The following is a 24,444-nucleotide window of genomic DNA, read 5'->3' on the forward strand; positions in this document are numbered from 1 at the left end:
TCAAAGTCGATACAATGCGTTAAATTTATATCGTGTTCTCAATCATACACCAGAGTAAATATTACCCAAATTGTATGTTCAAATAATTAAAAATAATATTCACTAATCTTATTCCTAAGCGACGAAGCACAAGCCGTTATAGTTATATACCTTAACAAATCTTGTAATTCCAGTCTAGTGTGGTCTAGAAAATCCTGTATTAGTTCTACCAGTTTCTAGAGAAGATGTCTGAAAATCAAAGTCAACAAGAATTCACATCAGATTAGTTCGAATGACATGCGCAGATTCATTCGCATATTACGTAACGCGAAATTTCTTAATTTTAGACCCTTTCCTTCCCCTACAAGTTTTGTATGGAGAATTTTAATGTTTGTATGGAGCGTAACACAGCGGTGGAACCCCTCCCTCATCTCTTAGCGTTACGTAATATGCGAGCGAACCCGATAAGTCTACAAAATCATTGTTTTAATTTTACAATTTCATACAAACACAGTTTTATTTATATTTATACTGCCGTGAATCGTAAGTCAGTCCCATCTGTAAAAAGTAGGCATTGAGAAAATTGACTCTGAAGTTTTCAAATTCGATTTCTATGTGAAAATTTAAAAAATCGCCATGAATTGAAAACTTCAGCAATCATCATGAAACTTTCACACATTATTTCAAACGTGAAAACGTAACAGTGTAAAATATAAAACTGGCTAAAATAGTGTTAAGTTTTGTACTGGAAGGTACACAAGTTCGTAATGGGACTGACTTGCGATTATATTTTATTATGGGACAATCTGACTTGGTGTTGTTTTTTTTTAATTTTACTGAACAAACTATATATTTTTATTCACGCAGCTGAAAGATCATCTCAAGAAAGATCGAAAACGGTCATTAAGTCATTTTTGTCCAAAATGCATATGGGACTGACTTTCGATTCACGGCAGTATATATCAATTGGTGTTTTAACATCCTGATTCGGGTTAGGATGCTACACATCCAGCATGCTACACATTTTTCCCGAAAATCATTCCACCGAATTATTTACATTCCTCCGGAATCCAGAGCACCATTCTCTATAACGAACAATACCTCATGAAAGGGATGCACTGGGGGATGTTATAGATTCTTATTGCTGGGAAATGGTTTTCAGGAAAATGCTCTACAAGCTAGAGTTTGTACTAAAATACAATTTCAACCTTTTCTAGGATATTTCTCATTTCTCAATGAGAAAGGAGCTCAAACGGCTGTCGTCTACACCACCATCGTTCAACTGGTCCGAGAACGCGTGTATAAATTTCTTTCGTTGGAAAACATTTCTGCCTACACCGAATCCCATGGTAAGCGTACCCTTAACAATCCTCAATACACTAGTCTAAATATGTGCATGCCTTCTTCTACAGACAATTTCAACCACAAAACGCATTACGTCAAAGCAACAGCCAAGGCAGGCCAAGTCTACCGTTTGCTAGCCGTATTCCAGGACGGAGACCACAAGTCAGCATCTAGTCAAAAGGACACCGCATCCGTGAGCGGAAACGTCGGCAGTGCAGAGAAGGAACGTGGCAAGTACGCCCAGCTGCTGGGAGATAATAGACAGGTATGTTTGCGGGGTCTAGATCAACGAACGGAAACCCATTTGAGTGTATTCTTCTTTCCGTAGATATACTACGTCTCGTTATCGGCGAAAGGGAAGTTTTACGAAATCGAACAGCATACGGCTCCAGTGCTGCAGAAAAGCAGCAGCCTTGGGCATCCGAACAGTAGCAGCAAAGCGCCGAAGCAACTCAACAGGGAGTGCGTACATCGAATCGGATTCATCATGCAATCGGAGGTCAACATGCCGTTGAATCTAAAATTGATAGCCAGTATGAACGCCAGCACCGGTGGCACCCAGAATAGCGTACCCGGTAAGTATATGGTGTTGGAAGAATCGCGAAGCTAATGTGTAACATTAGCTATCAGCTGATATTTGCTTTTTATTTTTTATTAGTTTGTGCAATCGATTTTACCTAAGTAAATATTTGTTGGAAACGATTATAAACAACTATTTTCTCTACTTTTAGAATACATCACAATCGCCAAAATCAGCAACGAAAATTTCATCGTGGCGTGTCCACTTGATGAACAGGACCTAACGTCATCGCTCATCCTAACCAAGTTACACCTAACTCCACAGATGAAGTTCACAAAATGCTCGCTTGGATTCGATAACGAACAACGAATGTTCCTCAACGGAAACGTCCAGACGGTTCTCAAGTTCTGCCAATTCAACTGCGACAACTTCACCCGAGTGGTTGACAACGACACCAACTGGGTTGAGCTTCAGCAGATGATCAATGCCGTCCAACAACAGCAACAACAGCAGTCGTCGAATAGCTTGAATCATCTGTCTATTTCCTTTAATGGCAGTGGCTCTGGTCCGAAGAGCGAAGTCCTCAAAAGACTCAAACTAACTCGATTGTTCGGCAGCAGCGATCGAGGCCAGAACTCCTCTTCTGGACACGAAAAAGAGGACTCGATCATATTTTTTAGTAAAAATGATCTGGAGAACCTCGAATGTGGTCAACCGCCGGAACAACGGCACGAACCGGAACAACAGCCGATGTCCTTGGCATCCGGGATGAGCGATAAAATGAAGGTATTTACTCCAAGCAAGAAAAAATGGTTCAAAGGATTCCGATCGCACGAGAGTTCAGGGCAGGAAACAACGATTGATGAACAGGATAAGAAACAAGCCAGTATCGATCGTTACCAGGACATGTCCCGATTGATACAAGAAAGATTTGGTGAGATCGACATCAGTGGCACCATCGTGAGTAGAGCTAACTCCGATATTGGCTTCGATGATGGAATTAGTGGAAATCCGGGCGAAACAAGCGGCGGAAGCGGATTGCAAAAGTGTCTATCACTGCAGCACATCGATTTGAAAGGTGGCAGCAGTAGCATGGATATACGGAACAAGGAAAAACCTGATCTCGTGAACCACCTGAACATGCTCGAAAGAAACAATTCGGAGGAAATTCTTTCTGACTCGGAAGATACGATTTTCTTCCCAATTAGAAGCAGCGCGAAACAACAATCTTTCATGACGGAAAAGCTCTATAGCGAGTTCCACGTGAAAACTAAGCAGCACAGCAAATCACACTCCAGTATACAACACTTGCTGAACCTGGCCAGTCCACAGCGGCTAAGCGACAGCAAAAACAAATCCAAGGCAAATGACAAGAAGCGATCAGAGATCATATTGTCGTTCGAAGACCTCCAGAGTCTCAACAGGGAAGAAGAACCCGCCGAAAGCTCACATCGAACTCAATGGAGTCTACTGGATGATCTTCCTTATAGCAACGTTCGAGATTCAATCGTCATGCAAGAGCCGGAACGCCGAACTCCATCGGAAAGCATCTACGCCGAAATATGCGCCACCGATAGTCCTGGTGCATCACCGTCCGTATCGCCCCAGAAACAACCGCCAGTTTTTCCTGCTGCTCAACATGCACCGCCGAGACCGGAAAAACGATTTACAAGCATTCGCATCAATGTTCCCTCTAGCGATTTGTCGTGCCAAATCGTTAGTCACAATCCGGCTGGCAATCGTTGTGCGTCCAATGTTGCTAGTCCCGTAGAAGACAACATTTACAATACCATAAAATAGCGAACCCATCATGGTTGCCAGCAGATCGCAATAATCATTCACCATTATGTGTATATTCGTCATAGCGCTCCTTACAGTGTACTGAAGACATTGTTCACGCAGTGATTTCCTCCGATAAAATGTGGCTACTGAATTGATTGGATTAGGAAAATGTCTTTGAACATAGAGTTCATATTTTATGGCGAAAAATCGCTGTCTCAACAATGCTTCAATACACAGTTAATCTTGTTAGAAACGCTCAACATACGTGCCTTTAAAACTTCCTCTGAGTTCTTAACCTCTAGACAGCAATCAATATCGATCAAATTGCTTATAAAGCTCTCGAAATTATAAAATCATCTAAAGATAGAATCTTATGTTTACTAGAATTTAGTAACTTTGAACAGGGATAGTGAAGAGAGGAAGAAAACAACGGCGACCAAAGTATTACCGGAACATGTGATAAAAAAAACGCATAAAAGCAATGACTATACTAATTTAGATTATATCTTGAGTTGAGAATTAACAAATAAAAATGCACTGTTTATTACCCCATGATTAGCACTATCGAATGTGATTCCAATCATCAAATCACTCCGAGAATTTTAAACTACACTCAGTGTACCCTATTAAATGCCGTCATCGACCAGATGACTAAGTTAATCCAAGTCGCTCATTTAGGCAATTGAATTCGAAGCAATATCCCCTCTATTAATCGTAACATAGGACTACCTACATCCCAAATCGATGTGGATAATGTTAAGCACTACCATTGTCGAATAAGCGATATATAAATAGTATTTAAATAAAAAAAACGATGCAAAAAAGTATCCCACTTACAGAGTTTCCTTTGCGCCTTTGATGACTTCAATGATTTGTTCGTACTCCGCTCGATTCTCCACGTTGGCCAAAATGTGCTTCAGGAAGTACAGCAGTCTGTTATATTCGCCGATAAGTAGGGTCCTTTCCTCTTCATTGTACTTCGAGGATTCCCAGTCTGCAAAAATATGGAGAGAAAACAAAAATCAACAACGCGATAGTTAGCAGTAGGTAGGTATATAGTCTACATTGCAATGTCAATTGACCAATCCAAATTCCTGTGTGGTAGTGGTTTGTGTTCAGATTTCCCGTGTTAATCTATCTGTAAGAACTTTGTAAACATCTTTTGTTCTCACGTATATGGATAGGCTTGCATTAGGTTTCGTGAGACATTTTTTGGACAACTCAATGCATTGACAACGATTGAAAAAATGGGTCTTGGAACGTGAGATCCCATCGCCAACACTTTCACATTTACTGTGGTGGCGGTGATTAGGCAGAACGTAGATTTGGTTTCATAGCGATCGTAAAGTAGATGAAGCGTGTTATTCGGAAGGGGAGCCAATAAGCGACCATGGAAAGCGGGGATAAACGCGAGTGCAACGATTTTCACGGAGTCCATTCAGCTGCTTGGTTTCGCTGATGACATTGATATTATAGCTCGCAAATTTGAGACTATTGCGGAAACGTACACCCGACTAAAGAATAAAGGCAGGCGAGTCGGATTAGTAATTAATGTGTCGAAGACAACCCAACTAACATTTTCAGCGCTACAAGCTTCAGTCATTTGCTTTCTGTTGTGTGACCGTCGAATAAAAGCAGTCAACGCTGAATAAAAGGGAAGCTAGTCGAATATAAATCATAAGCTAATACACGACTGCAAAACAAGCACCATACAGCTACCAAACTCGGTTTTCAGAAATCCAGCGCTTGTCACTGAGGTTGCCTTTACTCCACCTATTCCAACTCCGGGAGATTTCCCGGAAGATATAAAAACCTGAGCAAATAGGAGTCCCCACTAACAAAACAGCTGCTACTATACAGTACATTTCGTTATACTGACAAATCCTCAAACCAGCGGCGCTTTAAAGGCCGTTATGCGATTTCATTACAGCTAGAAGCTGTAATAAAGAAACTGTTGGTATACCAACACGGCTTGTCGGATGTAAACATTATTATGAAAACAAACTTTAGGCGGGATATATAGCTACTACACAAATTATTTACAGCTATCCATCTCTGTGCTGTGGAATTATTTGGGTTGCTTTTATTGCACTTTAATTCAATGCCGGAAGATTTGCCGGAAGATGTGCAAATCGAGTGAAAGTCGCAGCCAATACAACATCTGCGTTTATAAGTACGTTTTGTAATGTTGCCAAATACACAAAACAGCAGCGCTTCGTAGCTGTTTAAAAAACACTATTTCAGCTAGAAGCTTTGACGAAGAACCTGTTGGCGCAACCACACAGCTTGTTCAATGTAAACATTATTGCGTTTGACGTTTCACAAACTTTTACAGCAATGTGAAGTTGGGTAAGGTTTCTTGTGGCACAATTATGAAGCCTTGTCTGGAGTAAAATAAAACGGGCTATTTTCTATGCTTTTTATATATAGCAGTGCGGCAGCGAGGACATTATCGGGACCAGTGGATTCGGAAATCGGAAGTTCGATTCCAAGTAGCGCCAAGTACTTTAAAAAAGCGATAATTCCAGTTCCACATGTATTGCGTCACGGTATACATAACCTAATTATATTTAATCAATTAATTTTTGGATGCCGTATAACTATTATTTAACAAATGCGAAAAGGCTGAAAAAGCGCCTTCTCAAGATGTTATTCAGTTAATGGTTACATAGGGGCCGAGAGAAAAGCTATGACTTGGTGGCATAGAAGCTGGTCGCACAGCATATACATGTGGATTAAGTTCGCCAGATTCATTGGTATAACACTTGCATAGAAGCTTCCGTCCATATGTACAACACAGTAACTCAGCATCAAGCCGTATTGAGGACGCTTTGTTGACGTTTACATTCACTATAAATGTTAGTTGGGAAAGCACATTATGGCAAAGGGCTCCAGGGAGGAATCATCGCGACCGCCACCCCGAATTTCTATCGACGATGATAAAACCGAGGCGGTTGAACAATTCGTGTACTTTGACACCAGCAGAGAAACTCAGAGACGCATTGTATCAGGTATCAGTATGTCGGCTCCAGGGGCACGTTATCCTCCATTTGGGAAATTTGTACCATCGCCACTAATACGGGCCAATTCATCATTTACCTGAGGGAGAAGGGAAGGATAAAAGGATAGGAAAGGGAAACCACAACGGGTTCACATAGCGTCCTGAAAAGGGCACTGTGATAACGCATAAAATGTAAAGAGTGAACTATTCTTTACCACAGTGGGTCAAGAACAACAGAACGTCCTGAAGATTGAGGTTTCTGAAGTCAGTTTCACTTAATAAGTGTTTACCGAGTACCGTAATCTGGGGTAACATTGATCAGAATTTTCGTTCTTTCTTCAATAATTCTCTCGTTAAAGCAAACGTTACATGTTTTATATTTTTAAAACTAGTACTGGCCCTCTAAGTATATGTTAAGCTACTCGAAAAAGTATTGTAAAACTTTATAACATGTTTAAATAGACTTTTTAATCTAATTTTTGATTTTGTTGATTTGGGGTAACATTGATCATGTCAGTGATCAAAGTTCGTTTGTGTTGAAAATACCCTTACTTACTAAATTTGGGGACGCTGATTTCGAATATGTTGTCCAAATTCTTACAAGTATTGTAATTTTTAAGTTATTTAAAGATTAAAATCTTCCAAACTGCGAATAACGCCTAAAGGTAGGCAATGGCTTAAGAAATTTAATGCCTTCTTTTAAAAAATCGCAAATTTTATTGAAAAATAGTTTTATAGAAGTTTCATTTATTTAATTCAACTCCAAGATATCATATTTTTTTTTTTTTTTTTTTTTTTTTTTTTTTTTTTTTTTTTTTTTTTTTTTTTTTTTTTATGGGTTTTCAGTTGGAGCTGCGTGACAGCTTGATTGTCAAGGCTGAACCCGTTATTCAAATTTCATCTCTACCAAGACCAATGTTTAGACGGAATAGGCTATGTTGCCCAATTTAACACTAGTTTTTACATTGTGCCTAAGTAGTTTTAATCAAAATTTTGCATTTTCCCTCCCGTAGATGTATTAGTCATGTCTGTCTACCCTCAGTCATGTGAAGTATATGAAGCTATCAGAATAAATCTTTACCTGCGAAACCTGAAGCACCAGGAATGTTTATATCCTTGCTGTTACTTCTTGGAAATAACATAACACAAAATGCTGTCTATGTTGACAACTGTGCCTATGCTATCTCCAAGAAATATTATGTAAAATGTATAGTTGAATTAATTATGGTCAAATACCAATTGAAGACAACAACCTTTACTGCGATAACACCTATGTTGGTAGCCACCTACAGCACTGGTGCCATCCCCAATGATAGACACTAGTTTTGAACATGTCATGCATGGGCTTCCAATGATACGAGAAACGAAAACAATTTAACTATTAAAACAGAGCCAATCCGTTCATTTGTCCTATCGGTCCTACCTAGATAAACCAAGTCATTTTCTCCCCGTAACCTAGAAATGTCAGCCTAGTCATACACAAGTAACGTCCTTCAGCTTAGAAACAATCAGTTTTTGTCCAAAATGTCACGTCGAACGCATTGGACGTCAATAAAGTGTTAAAGTATGGTCCACTGCACGAACTTGGGCCGGCCCGCTCACTCCCAAAGATAATTTGGCGTTTGAGCGGTGTCGTCACCACTCAAACGTCAAACCATGTGTGAGAGCAAGCAGGCCAGTAGTATCGTGCAGTAATCCATTGTTCGCACGTTAGCTTCGAATCTATCAGCACTATTATGTGCTGCAACTTTCCTTCCTACTATTCGGTTGATTTTACCAGATTTATATAAAGAGAATATTACTGGATATCATTGTAATATTTAAAAAAAAAACAAATTTGTTTTGATAAAATTACTAATTTAAATATATTTAATTATTGTAAATTACTCAAATTATTGTAAATTTAGTAGTAAATCAAAATCAACCAAAAATCGTGGGAAAGAAAGCCCAAACAGCATTTTCAAGTCTACTGGCAATAAAAAGTTTTCAAAACCTGTTACAAAACCTATAATATTTCTAGTAGTGTAACGATCCTCAAAACCTTCTCAAATCCAACCGACTTGGAACTATTGCTTGGGAATAGACTCTACTGAGCCCCGGCGGTTCCTCCTGTTTATCGAGCATGTCTGATGCATATGATCAGCCATACTCCATCTGCAGCAACCGGTTCGTGATGAACCGTTGGAGGCGCATTAAAGTGTTAAAAAGGTGATATGATTCACTAAAGAATACTACATTACAATAACCTTCACTTTAATACCGTCAAACCCTGCGAACTTGGCCAGGGAACATCATTTTTAGAACTTGTTATGCTTAATTTTCAGTCGTCGAAGCTGGAACAGCACCCATTTTTCCCCAGACTGGGCACCCGTAGGCAGGGATGGCATTCACCATTTGCAAAGAGTTACATTCACTTGCTACTATCTCAGTTCATAAGCATGCTATCAAAAAACAATGTATGGATAACTTTTACCTTGTAGTTTTATCTGAAAGTTTGCCGAATATCATAAGGGTCGCACACGCATGCTTAACTCGTGAGCGAGCTGTGAAAGCAACTCTCCACGCCGTGAATGTAATTTACATTCACGGCGTGGAGAGTTGCCTTCACAGCTCGCTCATGACCTAGACTTTTGGTACTTTGGCCGTATACGCCTAAATGCAAACTACCTACCTAAACATCGACTCCAGCAACTCAAAATTGGCTTCCCGCACGCAACCTTGTAGTTGGGTCGAATGAACTCACTTTTGGGTACTTTCGTTTTTCCGTGTACATTTGCTTCTAGGAGCCTCTATTTTTGTTTCAACACACAGAAGTACGTAGGCGTGTGTGGCCCAAGTCGACACTGTTTTGGCCTGCGCTGAACAAAAATAGTTTTAATAAAAGTTTCCCCTTTTTTTTTCTTTTTGTCAATTGGTTTTTTATAGTATGGTCCATGTATTTAGTTAGGTTCTTGTCAATTTGTCAGTTATTCGAAGTAGATCTCCAAGGTAATAGTCAATTCAGTCATTCTGATCTGTTCTATCATAGCAGCTTTAGTCTTTGCTTTATTGAAGTGTAGTTTTATTGGAAATATGCTGAATGTCGTTATTAAAAAGAGACGTGTGGAACTGTGTCCTGCTAGTTGTTTCGTCATGCACATACGTCATGTCTTAATAATGCCTAGGAGATTAACGAAAACACGTGTGTTTGGTCGGATGTCCATTGCGTAGAAGGTCAGGGAAAACAGGTTTCTTTATTGTCAGTTGTTATGTAAGCAAGCCTCGCCAAGTTGGTCAGTTGATTGTAATAAAACAAAAATTGCTTGTCAACTATTATGTATTCATCCCCCTACAAATACTATGAAAAATATTCAAATTCGTTCTGTCCCATCGGTCCTACCTCGATAAACCATGTCATTTTCTCATGCGTGGCTAGAAATGTCAACCTAGTCATACAAAAGTAACGTTGTTCAGTTAATAAAAAGCCGTCAGCTTTTGTCCGAAATGTCACGTCGAACACATTGATGTCAACAATTCGTTTAAATGTTCGCACGTTAGCTTCGAATCTATCAGCACAATTAAGTGCTGCAAATCTCCTTCCCACTATTAATTAACTCCAGGATATCATATTGAACTAATACAGTCATTTCGAACCTCATATTGTATCTAGTATTCATGCCAAGCATGAATATTTGACAATGTATCTTATGGCGTTATGAAACACAGTTTTGGAAAAATAGATTTATTTCAATATTTATGCAATTCAATTTTTATGAATTACATGTCATTTAATAGCTAAATAATAGCAGATTACGATATACCATTCGATAGCAGAATTTGATTGAATGTACCGTGTATGCACCAAACTTTGCGCAGTTAAGAAAAATCAAAGTTCTAGTCGTTATAAAAAATACAAACAAACAAAATATATCATGAACAACATGCTCATACGATAGACTAATGATCCTTCTTTTAGTCTGCGATATGAAAAAAAATATAATATTAACCAAAAAATACTTAAAATAGAAAAACTATTTCATTGCCTTGTTCCTAACTTTGCGCACAAAATCTTCGATTGTTCCTAACTTTGCGCATAGTGTGCCTAACTTTGCGCATGCTATGAATTGCTCAAAAAAGTAATCAAAAATGCTATTATTTAATGTATGCCCGTTAAATTAAAGTTATTCAGATCAGGTAGTGTGCCCTTAATTGATCTTTGTTGAAATACTTTGTCCTACGAGGGAGGGGGAACGGAGGCCTCCGGAGTCCGGAGTTCTTGATTTCGTCTGCGGTTCGTACTAGGTACCTACCGTGTGAACAATCCAAACCTCATGAGGGGTTGTTTCCTGTGGCTAAAAATCAAAGGAAAAAGCTTCCTGATAAATGAAGTGACCGTTTCGGATAGGGGTCATTTAAATATGATGTCCATCTTTGGGGGGAGGGGGCTGGGGTTGTCTGAGAAAGTGTGATATGCCATGTAGGTATACTATGAAGCGGGACGGGGTGGCCCAGGGGAAGAGGGGGTTCTAAAAGTCTGGAAAATGGTGGATTTGAATCGTCCCTAACATTGACCACCGGAAAATCTAAATGAAGGTCTGTTCACAAATCACGTCTCATTGTAGACAGATGAGGAGTGCCTGCCGTAGTGCTACGGTTCATACAATTTTCTACTAATTTCTATACAACTGCTACATGGCGAAGAGGTAGGCCTGAAATTATCAGTACTGGTATTACATATTATTTAAATGGGTCATAAGTCATGTATTCACGTTCAACAAGCATTTACTGAAAATGCGCAAACATTAGGAACACATTGCAAATAATGGTTCCAAACATTGCGCACCACTATTTACTGATTAAATTGAAAAAAATATTACGAACTGTGATTGATATTACTAGAATATCACCTTTTTTGTCAATTAACTGCAAAATTAATCATCCTTGCACAGTTTTATCGAGGAAAATGTTGATTTTTAGTAGAGTTACTTCTTGGCAATTGTGTTAAGGCGAGGCAAATTTTGACATTTTTGTGTATTTTTTGTTTATTATTCAACATAAACAAAGATTTTATGGCAATTAAATATTTGTCAAATAATGTTTATGTTTACACAATGCTAGTGCAATAATTAAATTGGTGAATATGTTGACATTTGGTTATTTGTTTCGTTATTTTACAAGAATGCGCAAAGTTTGGACCTGCGCAAAGTTAGGTGCGCACACGGTAAAATGCTTGTTTGAGCATTTTGTGAGGTCGGTCAAGCCGATCAATGTTACCCCGCTGATCAATGATACCCCGTATTACGGTACTCAGAAACGCAGTTGGGCAAAAACTGGACAGTTACATATCAAATGATACGAAGTTCCATAATCGGATTCACTGTTATCACACACAAATGAATGAGCTTGCTGAATATTCGCAATACGACAGCTGAGTCGGCAGTCGCCAGTTAATGCTTTGACCAACATGCAGCATTTCTGCTGGGACAGATTTGTTAGATACTTCGCTACCCCTGGAGATGGCTCGGTGCAATACAATTTTATTTGACGACATGACTCCAAACTATTCCAATATTGTTTGTGCTGAGTGGCAGCTCAGGTGTCAATCTAAAGCTTAACCCAACACTTCTGTGATATGTTAGAGGACTGCACTAGTCTACGGTAGAAACATAAGAGAGTGACTTTATTGCTTTTTGTTTACAGCAAACCTCGTTCAGAATTCCAGCTCTTCTTTACTTATTCTTACTTTCGCTTTTAGATCACTTTGGCTATGCGGGGTAATGTACACTCTAAAACAGTTCAATTGAAAGTGAGTACACGACAGTTCCTTCCCCTTTTAGTTTGAAAATACATATATCTTTAATTATTCAATTCTTCGAAAGGTTTTCTCTGGTTTTTCATCTACTACGTATTTTAATGTATGTACACTGATGTTTCACCTTTTTAGTAATATAAAAATTCATCATTTTTCGATCGCTTTATATTCTTCTTCGAACGCCTAACTGCAGCAGGTGTAGACTTCGAACTCCCCGGCTGAGATCTTTGGGTATCCTCCTGTAACGCCCCCGGATGCAGCTCGTTTCTAGCAGGTGGCGGTGCAGCGGAATCCTCGAAACCCAGAAAAGGCTCCTCGTCTTCAGAATCGATGTGTTTTCTCTTTCGCGTTCGACGCCCGACCGTCCTCTCCTCCGCCACATGAAGCGAAACATTTCGCCGTCGTTCATTGGCCTTGGCTAGCTTTATCTGCCCCCTGTGGGCCGTCAGGAGATGAGCTCCGATGGCGATCTGTAATATATTGGTAGAGACTCTTATAGTAAACTTAGCCTCCACCCAACGTTGCGTTTCTGAAAGGTCTGGATTTTTATAGTAAACCTTGTCCCCTGGTACCAATTTCTCAAAAGGATCATCAAGACAATTTTGGAAATGTCCTCTCACCACGTTTTCACTCGGCTGATACTGCAAATGGCTTTTTAAAGATTTATTGGGGTTTAATAAATCCAATAGAGTTTTGGGCTTATATCCCAGAACTCTTTCAGATGGCGATATGCCATCTTCAATATCGGTATTTCTATAGTTGAAAAGGAAGTAATCAACTTTATCCTGCAAGCTCAAGGAACTCATCTGGGGGTCCAATAAAAATTTCTTCAAGACTTCTTTCGTAACTCCTACCAATCGCTCCGCTTGACCATTGCTCTGAGGATGGTAAGGTGGGCTTTTAATGACGCATATTCCCTGCCTTTCAAGAAATGAAACAAAAGCATTAGAATTAAAAGGAGGTCCATTATCCGTTACTACCATGTCCGGCAACCCATATCTGGCAAAAAAAACTAGAAAATGTTCTTAAAACTTTTCCAGCACAAGTTCCTGTTCCCATAATCTCAATTTCCAACCACTTGGACCAACTGTCCACAATCAAAAGTAAAATGTGTCCCTTCATGTAAAAAAAATCAGCATGGATTCTGCTAAAGGGTTTCACAGTTGGAATCCACTTGTTAGTTTCTTTGCTTCCAGGAACGTTATTCATTTTTAAACAAACATCACAGCTATTGACAAAATCTTCCACATCCTTATTTACACCAAACCAATAAACTGTTTTCCTTGCCAACTGTTTCATTTTAATTATGCCATTGTGATTTACATGAAGGAGTTTCAAAACATTAGACTGCAGTTTGCCCGGCACTATTACTCTATCTTGAAATAATAAACAACCTTCAACTTCTTCCAGATCTTGACTCTGAGCATAAACATTCCGAAAATGACTTTGTACCCTAGTTGGCCAACCATTCTTGATGTAGAAAATTATCTGTTGTAAAAGGGAATCATTTTTAGTTTCCTTGGCTATCATCGAATAATCCAAAGGTAAATCTCTTGATATGTTCAGAGATTTTACATAGTCAACAGCTGAATCAAACGAAAACTCTTGTTTCAACGGGAATCTTGAGCAGAAATCAGCATTTCCTTGCTTTTCGGCTGGTCTGTATTCAATATCGTATTCGTATACTGCCAAATCCATAACATATCTTTGAAGCCTAGTCACAAAAATGGAATTTCGTCCTGTTTTACCCAAAATCCCCAAAAGTGGTTTGTGGTCCGTGTAAATGGTAAACTTTTGTCCATACAAAAATTTATGGAATTTTTTTACCGTTGAAACTACCGCCAATGCCTCTAAGTGTAATATTGGGTAACCTCTTTGCGCATTGTTCAACGAAAACGAAGTAAACCAAATAGGGTGCTCTTTTCCCTTTATGACGTGTGATATTACACCACCCAAGCCGTACGATGACGCATCTGTACTTACAACTATAGGCTTTTTAGGATCATAAAAGGTAAGTATGTTTGCAGCTAGTAATTTGGCCTTAGACTCTTGAAAAGACTTTTCACACTTAACGTTCTTTTTCAAAAGAGCATACAGTGGTTGCAGTAGTGTAGATAAATTTGGCAAAAACTTGTTGTAATAATTCAGGAGCCCCAAATAAGCCTTAAGTTCACCTACGTTCTCAGGTTTCTTGGCTGCTTGTATCGTAGACACTTTCTCTGGATTTGGCGAGAGACCTTTATTAGAAATTATGTGACCCAAAAATGGTAGTTCATTCACAAAAAATTTACATTTCTTGTAATTGACTTTGATGTTAGCATGTGATAACCTATCTAAAACTTGCTCTAATTTTCTTAAACATTCCTCTGGTGTTCTCCCTGCTATTAACACGTCATCAAGGTACACATACACAAACTCAATACCTTTCAAAATGTCTTCCATAATCTGTTGAAAGATTGCGGCACTAGATGAAGCACCTTGAGGCAACCTATTATACGTGAATAAACCCTTAATTGTGTTGATCACTACAAATTTTCTAGATTTCTTTGAAAGTTTTAGCTGCGTGTAGGCAGTAGTCAAATCCAGGGAACAAAAAACAGTACAGCCAGCTAAAGATGCAAAAACATCCTGTGATGTGGGCAACGGATATGTGTTCGGTATCAAAACCTTATTTAATGACACCTTACAATCGATAACCATTCTAATCGTATTGTCCTTCTTTGGTACAATTACCACAGGAGATGCCCATAAGCTTGTCTTAATCGGAGTAATGATTTTGTCCCTTTCCAAATCCTCTAAAAGATCTATCACTTTATCACGCAGCCTATATGGCACATCATACGCCTTTTTAAATATTGGGCTGTCTTCTCTCAACACCAAATCCGCTTCGTACCCCTTAATTGGAAAAGTAAAATCCTTGTCAAAAACGTTTTCATATTTTATCTTTAAACCATCAACGATTTTGTCATGGCTGTTCACCAATGTCACATTTTTCACACAAGTCCGAGAAAAAATATTTCTCCAGTCATTACAAAATACATCTAACCAATCACGCCCAATCAAAGGAAGAAAATCATGTTGAGTGTCAATAACAATCAGTTCTAACGTAACACATTTTGAATTCAATTCGACCATAACCATAGCCGAACCCAAAACTTTTATATTCGAGCCATTCACTACTATCAGTCTCTTCGTATTACTTTTCAAGCGTAAATCGTCAAAATGTTTCAAATAATCTCTCTTACTCAACACTGACACCGAAGACCCACTATCAACTTCCATTTTGATTGGTCTGCCCTCAATTTTAGCTTCCAATAGACAAGGGTTACTAATTTTAGTAATAGATTTTATCATCATGCAAGGGTAGTAGTCACCTGATTCAACGTCGCTGTCGTAGTCCGCTCTTAGCCTTTTGAAATACTCATGAGGATTCTCCACACTTGCAGCTTCATCTACAAATTTAACCGGACGTTTCTGCTCGTTGATGAATTTGTAACAGTTTTTCTGGATGTGACCTCTCATCTTGCAATAATGGCAGACAAAATTAGCATAACGTCCTTTTGTCTGCGACCTCGACCTAGATCTATATCCGCCATGAGAGTATTGCGAATGCCTATCATCAAATCTGCTCCTTTCTCTTCTTCCTCTCTCACCTGTTCTATCCTCGTAAACTTTCCTATTATCTCTAGATTCAGTCCATCCTAATCTTTGTTTCACCGAATTTACAGCGCCATTCCTATTAATGGCCTGTGAACTGTTTGCTGTAATTTCTTTGGCTTTCAAAATACGCTCTGCCGTTTTCAATGTTAAATTCTCTTCATCTAAAAGTCTTTGTTGTAATCCCTTATCGTAGACCCCGTAAACCAATTGGTCCCTAATAGCCGAGTCTCGAAACTCTCCAAAATCACACGCCTCTGCCAGCAACTTAACGTCCAACAAAAAATTCTCATTTGTCTCACCTGGACCCTGTACTCTGCATCTAAACTTGTATCTTAACACAATGTCCGATTCTACCTTATCGTAACGTTCCTTCAGTTTTTTTATAATATCCGCATAGGATACGGTTTTCAAATCCGTTGACGGATAGAGTCGTTTCAACTCCTGAAACACCGTTATCCCACACAAGCTTAGAAAAATGTCTTTCTTTTTACCCTCCACAATGTCATTGCTAGAGAAAATGAACTCCATTTGCTCAACATAGTGAGAAAATGAAGTACCCTGAACATACGGGTCAATCGAGCCAATTAGTCCCATGGCGCGCAGTTTGGTTCACCACTTGAAATGCAACAGAAAAATACAAAACGTGTTTGGTTTGATCCACGTCTAATTAATAAAACAATCACGTACCTTTATCCCTTTTCTGCCGCCACACCGCACCAAGCACCGTACCACCGCTCCAAGCGCCGCACCACTGCACGAAACACCGTACCACCACGTCAAGCACCGTACAACCGCGCCCCAATTCGGCGGCTTTAGCAGGCAACAATCGATCCGACTCCGTGAAGCTCAATCTTCCTGAACGGGTTTCGTTGGCTCGTCCGTCCTTCCGTCCGACAGCTAACAACTACACAATGCTCTTCTAGCAGCTCCAGCACCGACCAACCAGGGATCAAATCAACCTGGGAACGCCGAATGTTACGGCCTCTGTCACTCAACACTTTTGCCAACACACTAGGGTAACGGTTGAATTTTGGACCCCTAGAGGACATTGGTTTGAATTTAATTCAAAATCAAACAGATTCAGAGGGTATTTACACATAATGATAATGTTAGTATGTTCGTAAAAGCCTCCACTGTCTGTTAAAAATATCCACATCTAGATTGAGTTTAAATAAGGGCGAAAGTAACATGAGAGAGTTCTCTTCATCGACTCTCTCTTCTGCAAATCTAGATTGAGTTTAAATAAGGGCGAAAGTAACATGAGAGAGTTCTCTTCATCGACTCTCTCTTCTTCAAATCAAAGTGACAAGATGCAAGTATTGTTGAACTTTTTGGTCATAAATCGCTAGGTTGCGATGTAATCTAGCGTCTAAGTGTAAAAAAGTTCGATCGAATTTGCATCTTGTCACTTTAATTTGCAGAAGAGAGAGTCGATGAAGAGAACTCTCTCATGTTACTTTCGCCCTTATTTAAACTCAATCTAGAAATTAAAGTGACAAGATGCAAATTCGATCGAACTTTTTTACACTTAGACGCTAGATTACATCGCAACCTAGCGATTTATGACCAAAAAGTTCAACAATACTTGCATCTTGTCACTTTGATTTGAAGAAGAGAGAGTCGATGAAGAGAACTCTCTCATGTTACTTTCGCCCTTATTTAAACTCAATCTAGACATGGTCATTTCTGGTTGAAAATTTGATGAAAATAACTGATTTTTGAAGCATTAGTTTTCACTGTTTTGGACACCCCAATGTATTTTGGACCCTCTTCAGTATATATTTTGGACACCCGGTGTTTAAACTCGTTTGAAACTATTTTGGAAGAATTTGCCGCTTGAATATGCTGGATCACATCCTAATTACTTGATTGACAAAGGCTGATTAGACGAACTTTGCAAATTTAATGCGCTAGAATGATAAACGTTTTTGTTTACATCTGCAAGTTTCCTCAGCACTGCAATCTCTTTTTGTAAACATGATGCGACACTCGCCCGGATGACGAGATTGGCAAAAAATAATTTCAAGGCAAATAAGGATATTTCCAGTGAGGAAATGATTGCTGCCCATGCAGAGCGATCTTGTTTAGCGAATTATTCTAAAAATTTCAGTCAGCTCATCATTAAACCTGTGTAAGTTGTGATAATACGACACAGGGGGTCCAAAATATATGGGGGTCCAAATTATATTGGTTACCCTATAGCGTCGCTGTCGACCGGCTATGAAACAAAAGAAAACAAATCAAAGCGTTAGAAATTGATTCACTAGGCAGCTTTGCTTTTCGCACCGAAAAGGAATTCTCAAACAATTGGGTTCTTTCAATCACTATTGTATGCAATTAGTTCAGCACTATGGCCGCACGGCCGGCAAATGCCGAATGTATTACCTTTAATCCGGGAGAGTCTCAGCAACAGCCAGATCCTTCACCGCCAGAGTCCAGAACATCCAATCACCAGCACTTCTTAATACTTTTTTTTTCACACGCGAATTACTAATTTTTCCTCGTCGTCCACTGTGATATGTTAGAGGACTGCACTAGTCTACGGTAGAAACATAAGAGAGTGACTTTATTGCTTTTTGTTTACAGCAAACCTCGTTCCGAATTCCAGCTCTTCTTTACTTATTCTTACTTTCGCTTTTAGATCACTTTGGCTATGTGGGGTAATGTACACTCTAAAACAGTTCAATTGAAAGTGAGTACACGACAACTTCGATATCGGAATAGCTGACTCAGGGTCAATGTGATGATCCAGTGCGAGCTAACTCATCAGCCATTTCATCTCCAGCGATGGAAGGATGGCCAGGTACCCATACAAGGTGAACAGCGTTTGCTGAATTCAGCTCCTCGATTTGAGTTCGACAAGCGATAGCTATCTTCGACCTGGAGTTGGCCGAAGCAAGTGCTTTAATAGCAGCAGCTATCTGAACAGAAGTATATGGCTTTTCCCATTACGTGCTGCTGAAGTGCTGATTGCACTCCGCACATAAGAGCGAAGATTTCGGCCGGTGCAGTGTCCACCCTGTGAGTAAGTCTGATGTAGCTCACGAGAGTAGACAGCAGCATTTCCTCGACCTTCGAGAAGGGAGCCATTAGTGTAACATACGACGCCGTCTGAAATACTTCTCTCCAGATAACCAGATGTTCACTCTTCCTGGGAAGGGAAAATGTCCTATATGTAAAATTTCAAGCAATTGTAAGATCATTCGGAGCAAGGACAACTTTATCCCAATTCATAAAAGGGTGTGTGTTGAACTGCGGTTCACAGGAGTTTCCTCTAGTAAACCGAGTACCGATGGGCGGTAAGTGCAAGGAAGTGCTTCTTGTTTAAGATGAATGTGAAGTGGGGCAACGTCAAAGAGAACTTCGAACGCTGCCGTGGAAGTTGAAGATAACGATCTAGACATCGCCTTTAAGCTCATTTTTGGGAGATGGCCTAATTTTGATTGGTTCGTTCTCACTTCGCTCTTTTGACACTACACAAGACATTCATAGGCCAATATTGGCCGAACAACAGTTGTTAATACATTTGATATACTTGAGTTTTAAACCCCAAGTTTTACCAAAGGTTCGCCGGCGTTGCCCGAAAGCCATGTAAGCCCCCTTGATTCTGAACTCAATGTGAGGTGTCCAAGAAAGCTTAGAATCAAGAATAACTCCAACGTACTTGACCTGTTCAGTCACATTGATTTCAGAATCAAAGAGACCCAAACTGCCCCCACTCGCAAAACAGTCCCATTTGACTTTTCATCAATTTTGAGTTAATGTTATGAATAGTCATCATTTTCGATGTATTTCCAAATACAATAATAAAAATTACGAATTTTTATGTCAATGTGTGAAAAAATACCAAGTCATGAGCGTCCCATATCAAAAGTACCCGCATAACAGTCCCATAATGGATTTTTGTGTCACGAAACACAAAACTGAACAACTTTGCAACAATTATAATATTTTTTACAGTTATATATTCATGCGCAAAGCAATCTGTGAAAGTTTCGAGATGATCGAAATATTTTTCAAATTTTGGCGATTTTTCAAAGTTTTATATGGAAACAAGTTTTCAAACTTCAAATGCCGTTTTCTCAACTCCTCCTTTTTGCAAATGGGACTGTTATGCGGGTGGGGGCAGCAAAGGTCGAACGCCATTACGGTTACGCCTTTCCCCGAAAACAACAATAATTGTTTTACTCGGATTTACCGAAAGGCCATATTGGCGACACCATCCCTCAACTACCTGAAAGGCACTTTGCATTAGGTCAAAAGGGTGCTGATGCACATACCGTCTAACAATGTCGTGCAGTCGTCAGCAAAATCATAAGCAGATTCATCCGAAGATGTAATATCCACACATCCAGTGAAGTGTGTACTAAATAGGCATTGCAGAAGTTCCACATAAGAGGAAGAGAAATCGCCGTTTGGCAAACGAATTTCATTCACCCGGAAATCCTTAGACGCAAGGATTTTATCCAGCCGACTGGCTTCACTGAAACAGGAAACATTTGTACAAAAGGAATCTCCAGTCGAATGTTCAGCAGACCGATGAGCTTTCTGGTAGGGTTTGCGAGCCGACATGAAAGCCTGTGATCCAGCCGAACGTCGTATGTTCCAACTCTTTCTACATTGTTTCCCGAGCTTGGCCAGATCAGATTTCCACCAAGGGGTTACCCTGTGACAGACGTTCTTTGCAGTGCTGAAAAATTCATTTCGTCATATCTAAATTCAATCACCTACAGCTCATTTTGGAGGCTGAACCTGAGAATATGGTATATGAAAGACTTGTGCAGCTAGACCAGTTCTGCTAGAAAGTCACGAAAAAACCGCTATTTTTCGAATATTTAACGTAAATGTCACGGGCTTCCTTTGAAAAATGCCAAATGATATTCACGGTGAATATCATTTAGCATTTTTCAAAGGTGGTCCGTGACATTACCTTAAATATTCGAAAAATAGCGGTTTTTCCGTGACTTTCTAGCAGAACTGGTCTAGCCGCACAAGTTTTTCATATACCATATTCTCAGGTTTAGCTTCTAAAATTAGCTGTAAGCGATTGAATTTAGATATGACGAAATGAAATTTTCAACACTGGTTCTTTGGTCAGTGATGCGATCCATGGATAGAGGATTTTTATACCGTTTAATGTGATTATTTTTGGCAGAGCTGATGCATTGGTGCGTGGATATCAGTCGAAAAAATTGTTGATGACTACATGAAGGTGAAGCAGGGCACCAGGCCCCCATATTTTAGGCGCCCCCACAAAAACCATTTTTGGTTACTAGGGAAGTGGAACCATCTCGGCAGGGGTCCTATTTTGGGCACTTTTCTGCTGTAACTCAGCCAATTCTGAACCAATTGACACAATTTTTGGAACGCGATGAGATACGTTGAGTATCTAGCCGTGTACAAAAATTCAAGTCAAATCAGGCCGAACATTTCAATAGGTCCTATCTGCATTTGAGAGGCTCTCTTTGTTCACTTTCTCTTTTAATTATTGCTATGTAATGGAACACTTTTCAAGTATTTTTGCATTACTAATCGAAAGACGATTGTTTTGATCATCGTTCAATGCAAGGAGACAATCATAATACAAATAAACAGCTGAGATATTGACGAAAGAGAGGGAAACCAAAGAGAGCCTCTCTTCTGCAGTTTGGACCTTTAGACATGTTTGGCCTGAAATGGTTTGGAATTGACTAAGTTATAGTGAAGAATGCCCAAAATACCGCTGCCCAAGTGGTCCGCTACCCTACATATTCACTTTATGTTCCATATTGCTTAAGTTTCTCCGCTTAAGTACCTGCGAGGGGCCTCCAAATCCGCTCGGGCCCCGGCCCCTCACAATCTTTAATGCGGACCTAACTACTGTTTGTGTACTCCTGAGAGTTAATTAAAAAGAGTGTCATAAGTAAAGTGCACACAACCATGTAAGGGTATTTAGAAATAAAATAAAAATGTAGTTGGTTTATGGCCAGACATGAGTGTCCTTTATTACTCACCTCGATCGGCATCTACTGCTAACGTATCCAGGTACAAGTCCTTCATCTTCTTCGAATGGGTGAGCATCCTAACAAATTCCTGCCGCGTTTTGATCCGCACCTCACACAAATCGGCCTGAACGTGTGCCGGATTGAGCGGGGCAAATTCCTCCGACTCGGGTAAAGACTCCAACCGGGCCTGCTGATTATCGATAAAGCCTTGATACTGCCGTTCGATATAATCGTTGCTGTTTTTGATCGCATTATCCAACCCAGGAACGCCCAACATCTGCAGCAGGTTCCCTTTCGCTTTCGGTCCGCGTCGCTGTTGACCATTGGTGTTCGCAATTGTTCGATTTTGGGTCGAAAACAAATCCTTCATATTGTCGGTTTCCCGGCCGTTGGTGTCGTAGAACTTGTTTCCCAACAACTGGAGTGAAATCTCCGTGAGCATAAAATTTAAATTCATATCCGTTATTTTACTATTTTAAGCTATTTTACTGCAAATTGTTCCTCTTAAAATTTGCGATTGTTTTAAATATTTACAACTTTTCACTATGCGTACAATCAGTAAACAGAAAATAATGTTATCAAAAAAATTATTTGTCAACAAAAAACAAAAAAAACAAGACTCCTCAGCCGACACGACGCGATAAACATCCACAACATGTCCCACAAATCTCACGAAACATTTGAAAAGGGCCTGCACCCGGAACGTAAATATTGAGAAAAATCTATGCCAAGGGCTAAAGTGGCATCACAGACAAACAGACGTATCATTTGGAACAAATTGCGTTAAAAATCATCGTCACGAAAACATAATCGCCCAATGCTAACCAGGCTATGTTACGCAAACCACTCAATATTTGAACTAACCGCTAAAAAGGGTAACGATGAGAAGTGAGTAGAGTGAGACGTCTGTTTGTCTGTGGTGGCATGGTCGATTTCTCTTCGTGGACTCTCTTCCACTAAAGACACTGTAATATCTAGACAAACATTTGAAAAGGGCCTATCTGCTTTTTGTAAACAAACATGTTTCTGTCTCCGTAGAACCCATCTGCATCCACCCACGCACATCAACACCCTTAACAGATAGCTTGAAGAACACTCTTTCTGATAAGGGTGTTGATGTGCGTGGGTGGATGCAGATAGGCCCTACAGAGACAAAAACATGTTTGTTTACGCAAAGCAGATAGGCCCTTTTCAAATGTTCGTCTAGATATGCTAAAGACACGAAATCTGATGATTGTTGCTATTGATGATGATTGTCGCGTCATGACGATGATGCTGTCGAGCAATGCTTTTAAAGCGCGTTTGACAGGTCTCCTGCTCGATTGGAATAACATTGACAGCAAATTTGGAATTCCAATTGGAACATTTCGTGTCTTTGCATATAGTGTCTTTATCTTCCACAAATGAAAGTATTGTCGGGCCGCCACCAAACCGGACTTCGCACAATCAAGTCGCGACGCGACCCAACTCGCGACGTTTTTGAATCATGTCAAAAGTATTGTCGTCGCGGTTGAAACCCGAAGATTCCCCAAGATTCTCAAAATCCATACGTGAAACCCAACGTCGGACGTAGTGCGCTGGACAGCGGACCTGGCCCTCCATCCAGCGCACTGTGCCCGACGTACGTCCGACACACGGTTTAGGAGAAAAATCGATTTTCGCGTGTTAAAAATTCTGATTTTCAACTGCACGAACAATAGTGCGCATCCTTCCCGTTGTTGTCAGCAACACAGCGCACTAGATGCGAAACAGTTTCGACACTTGTGGACCAAGAAAATTGCAATTTTTGATTAAATGTCGGTCTTGATTCCAACCGGATAGACAATAACAAGAAGCAAGTTTGATATGATAGCCCGAAAGGATTGTTAAGCACGTTTTATCATATTTTTTCTGAATATCAGGGATACTCTCGGGGAAACGGAACGTTCAAAAATAACGTCCAACATTTGGGGGAGGGGAGGGGGGGCTAGTAAAGTGTGATAGTACGTGTATTGGGTATAGGGAAATTGCGTGACAGAGGGGGGAGGGGGGTCAGGAAATCCCGAAAAACGATGGACGTAATTTTTGAATCTTCCCAAACTAGCGACATTTTTTCTCTTGCTTCCACCATAGACTAATTTCAAGACCTCAATGTACCAAAGAAAACCATTAGGGGCTGTTAATTAATTACGTAAGGGGATTTTAGCGATTTTTTGACACCCCCCTCCCCCCCTGGTAAGATTTTTTGTATGAGGACCCAAAAAATGTTGTATGGTGCGTAAGATTTCTTAAACCCCCCTCCTCCCCCCATAAACCCTTACGTAATTAATGGACAGCCCTTAAATATTGTGTGTCCAGTCCAAGGGGTTAGACACGTATTATTCGGTGATTAATATATTATTGT

The 24,444-nt window shown here is 39.9% G+C and overlaps 3 protein-coding genes across 7 annotated transcripts in view; 1 reads left to right on the top strand and 2 right to left on the bottom strand.

The window, feature by feature from the left end:
- The window catches only part of LOC109433065 (uncharacterized), a 433,734-nt gene extending 429,277 nt beyond the window's left edge, over positions 1-4,457 (top strand). For 3 of the 4 annotated variants that reach the window (XM_062851185.1, XM_062851186.1, XM_062851187.1), the window contains 3 exons: positions 1,197-1,588; positions 1,652-1,898; positions 2,055-4,457. In XM_062851185.1, the coding sequence (XP_062707169.1) occupies positions 1,197-1,588; positions 1,652-1,898; positions 2,055-3,643 (2,228 nt within the window). In that variant the 3' untranslated portion in view covers positions 3,644-4,457. The remainder of the gene's footprint in view (positions 1-1,196; positions 1,589-1,651; positions 1,899-2,054) is intronic. The other variant, XM_029859575.2, reaches the window with a different exon arrangement.
- On the bottom strand, positions 16-22,625 carry LOC109433066 (uncharacterized). Its single transcript, XM_029859576.2, has 3 exons — positions 22,071-22,625; positions 4,463-4,619; positions 16-228 (listed from the first exon to the last, which is right to left on the bottom strand). Exons 1-3 carry the CDS (start codon positions 22,516-22,518, stop codon positions 216-218), a joined length of 618 nt encoding a protein of 205 aa, XP_029715436.2. The 5' UTR covers positions 22,519-22,625; the 3' UTR covers positions 16-215.
- Positions 11,915-17,559, bottom strand: LOC134287930 (uncharacterized). 2 transcript variants are annotated; one of them, XM_062851189.1, is made up of 3 exons: positions 16,765-17,559; positions 15,792-16,692; positions 11,915-12,887 (listed from the first exon to the last, which is right to left on the bottom strand). In XM_062851189.1, the coding sequence occupies exons 2-3, from the start codon at positions 16,669-16,671 to the stop codon at positions 12,823-12,825; spliced, it is 945 nt and encodes a 314-aa protein (XP_062707173.1). In that variant the 5' UTR covers positions 16,672-16,692; positions 16,765-17,559; the 3' UTR covers positions 11,915-12,822. The 2 variants fall into 2 exon arrangements, with proteins under 2 accessions (XP_062707173.1, XP_062707172.1); XM_062851188.1 differs by having other exon boundaries at positions 15,792-17,559.
- Positions 22,626-24,444: the final 1,819 nt, after the last annotated feature.

This window comes from Aedes albopictus, chromosome 2, assembly GCF_035046485.1.
Source record: "Aedes albopictus strain Foshan chromosome 2, AalbF5, whole genome shotgun sequence".
Taxonomy (NCBI): domain Eukaryota; kingdom Metazoa; phylum Arthropoda; class Insecta; order Diptera; family Culicidae; genus Aedes; species Aedes albopictus.

Coding starts and splice junctions, on each gene's coding strand:
- LOC134287930 (XM_062851189.1), bottom strand. CDS start 16,671: ATGGGACTAATTGGCTCGATTGACCCGTATGTTCAGGGTACTTCATTT. Junction 12,888..15,791: donor CGACAGCGACGTTGAATCAG/GTGACTACTACC, acceptor AATATATTACAG/ATCGCCATCGGAGCTCATCT.
- LOC109433066 (XM_029859576.2), bottom strand. CDS start 22,518: ATGAATTTAAATTTTATGCTCACGGAGATTTCACTCCAGTTGTTGGGA. Junction 4,620..22,070: donor AGCAGTAGATGCCGATCGAG/GTGAGTAATAAA, acceptor ATATTTTTGCAG/ACTGGGAATCCTCGAAGTAC.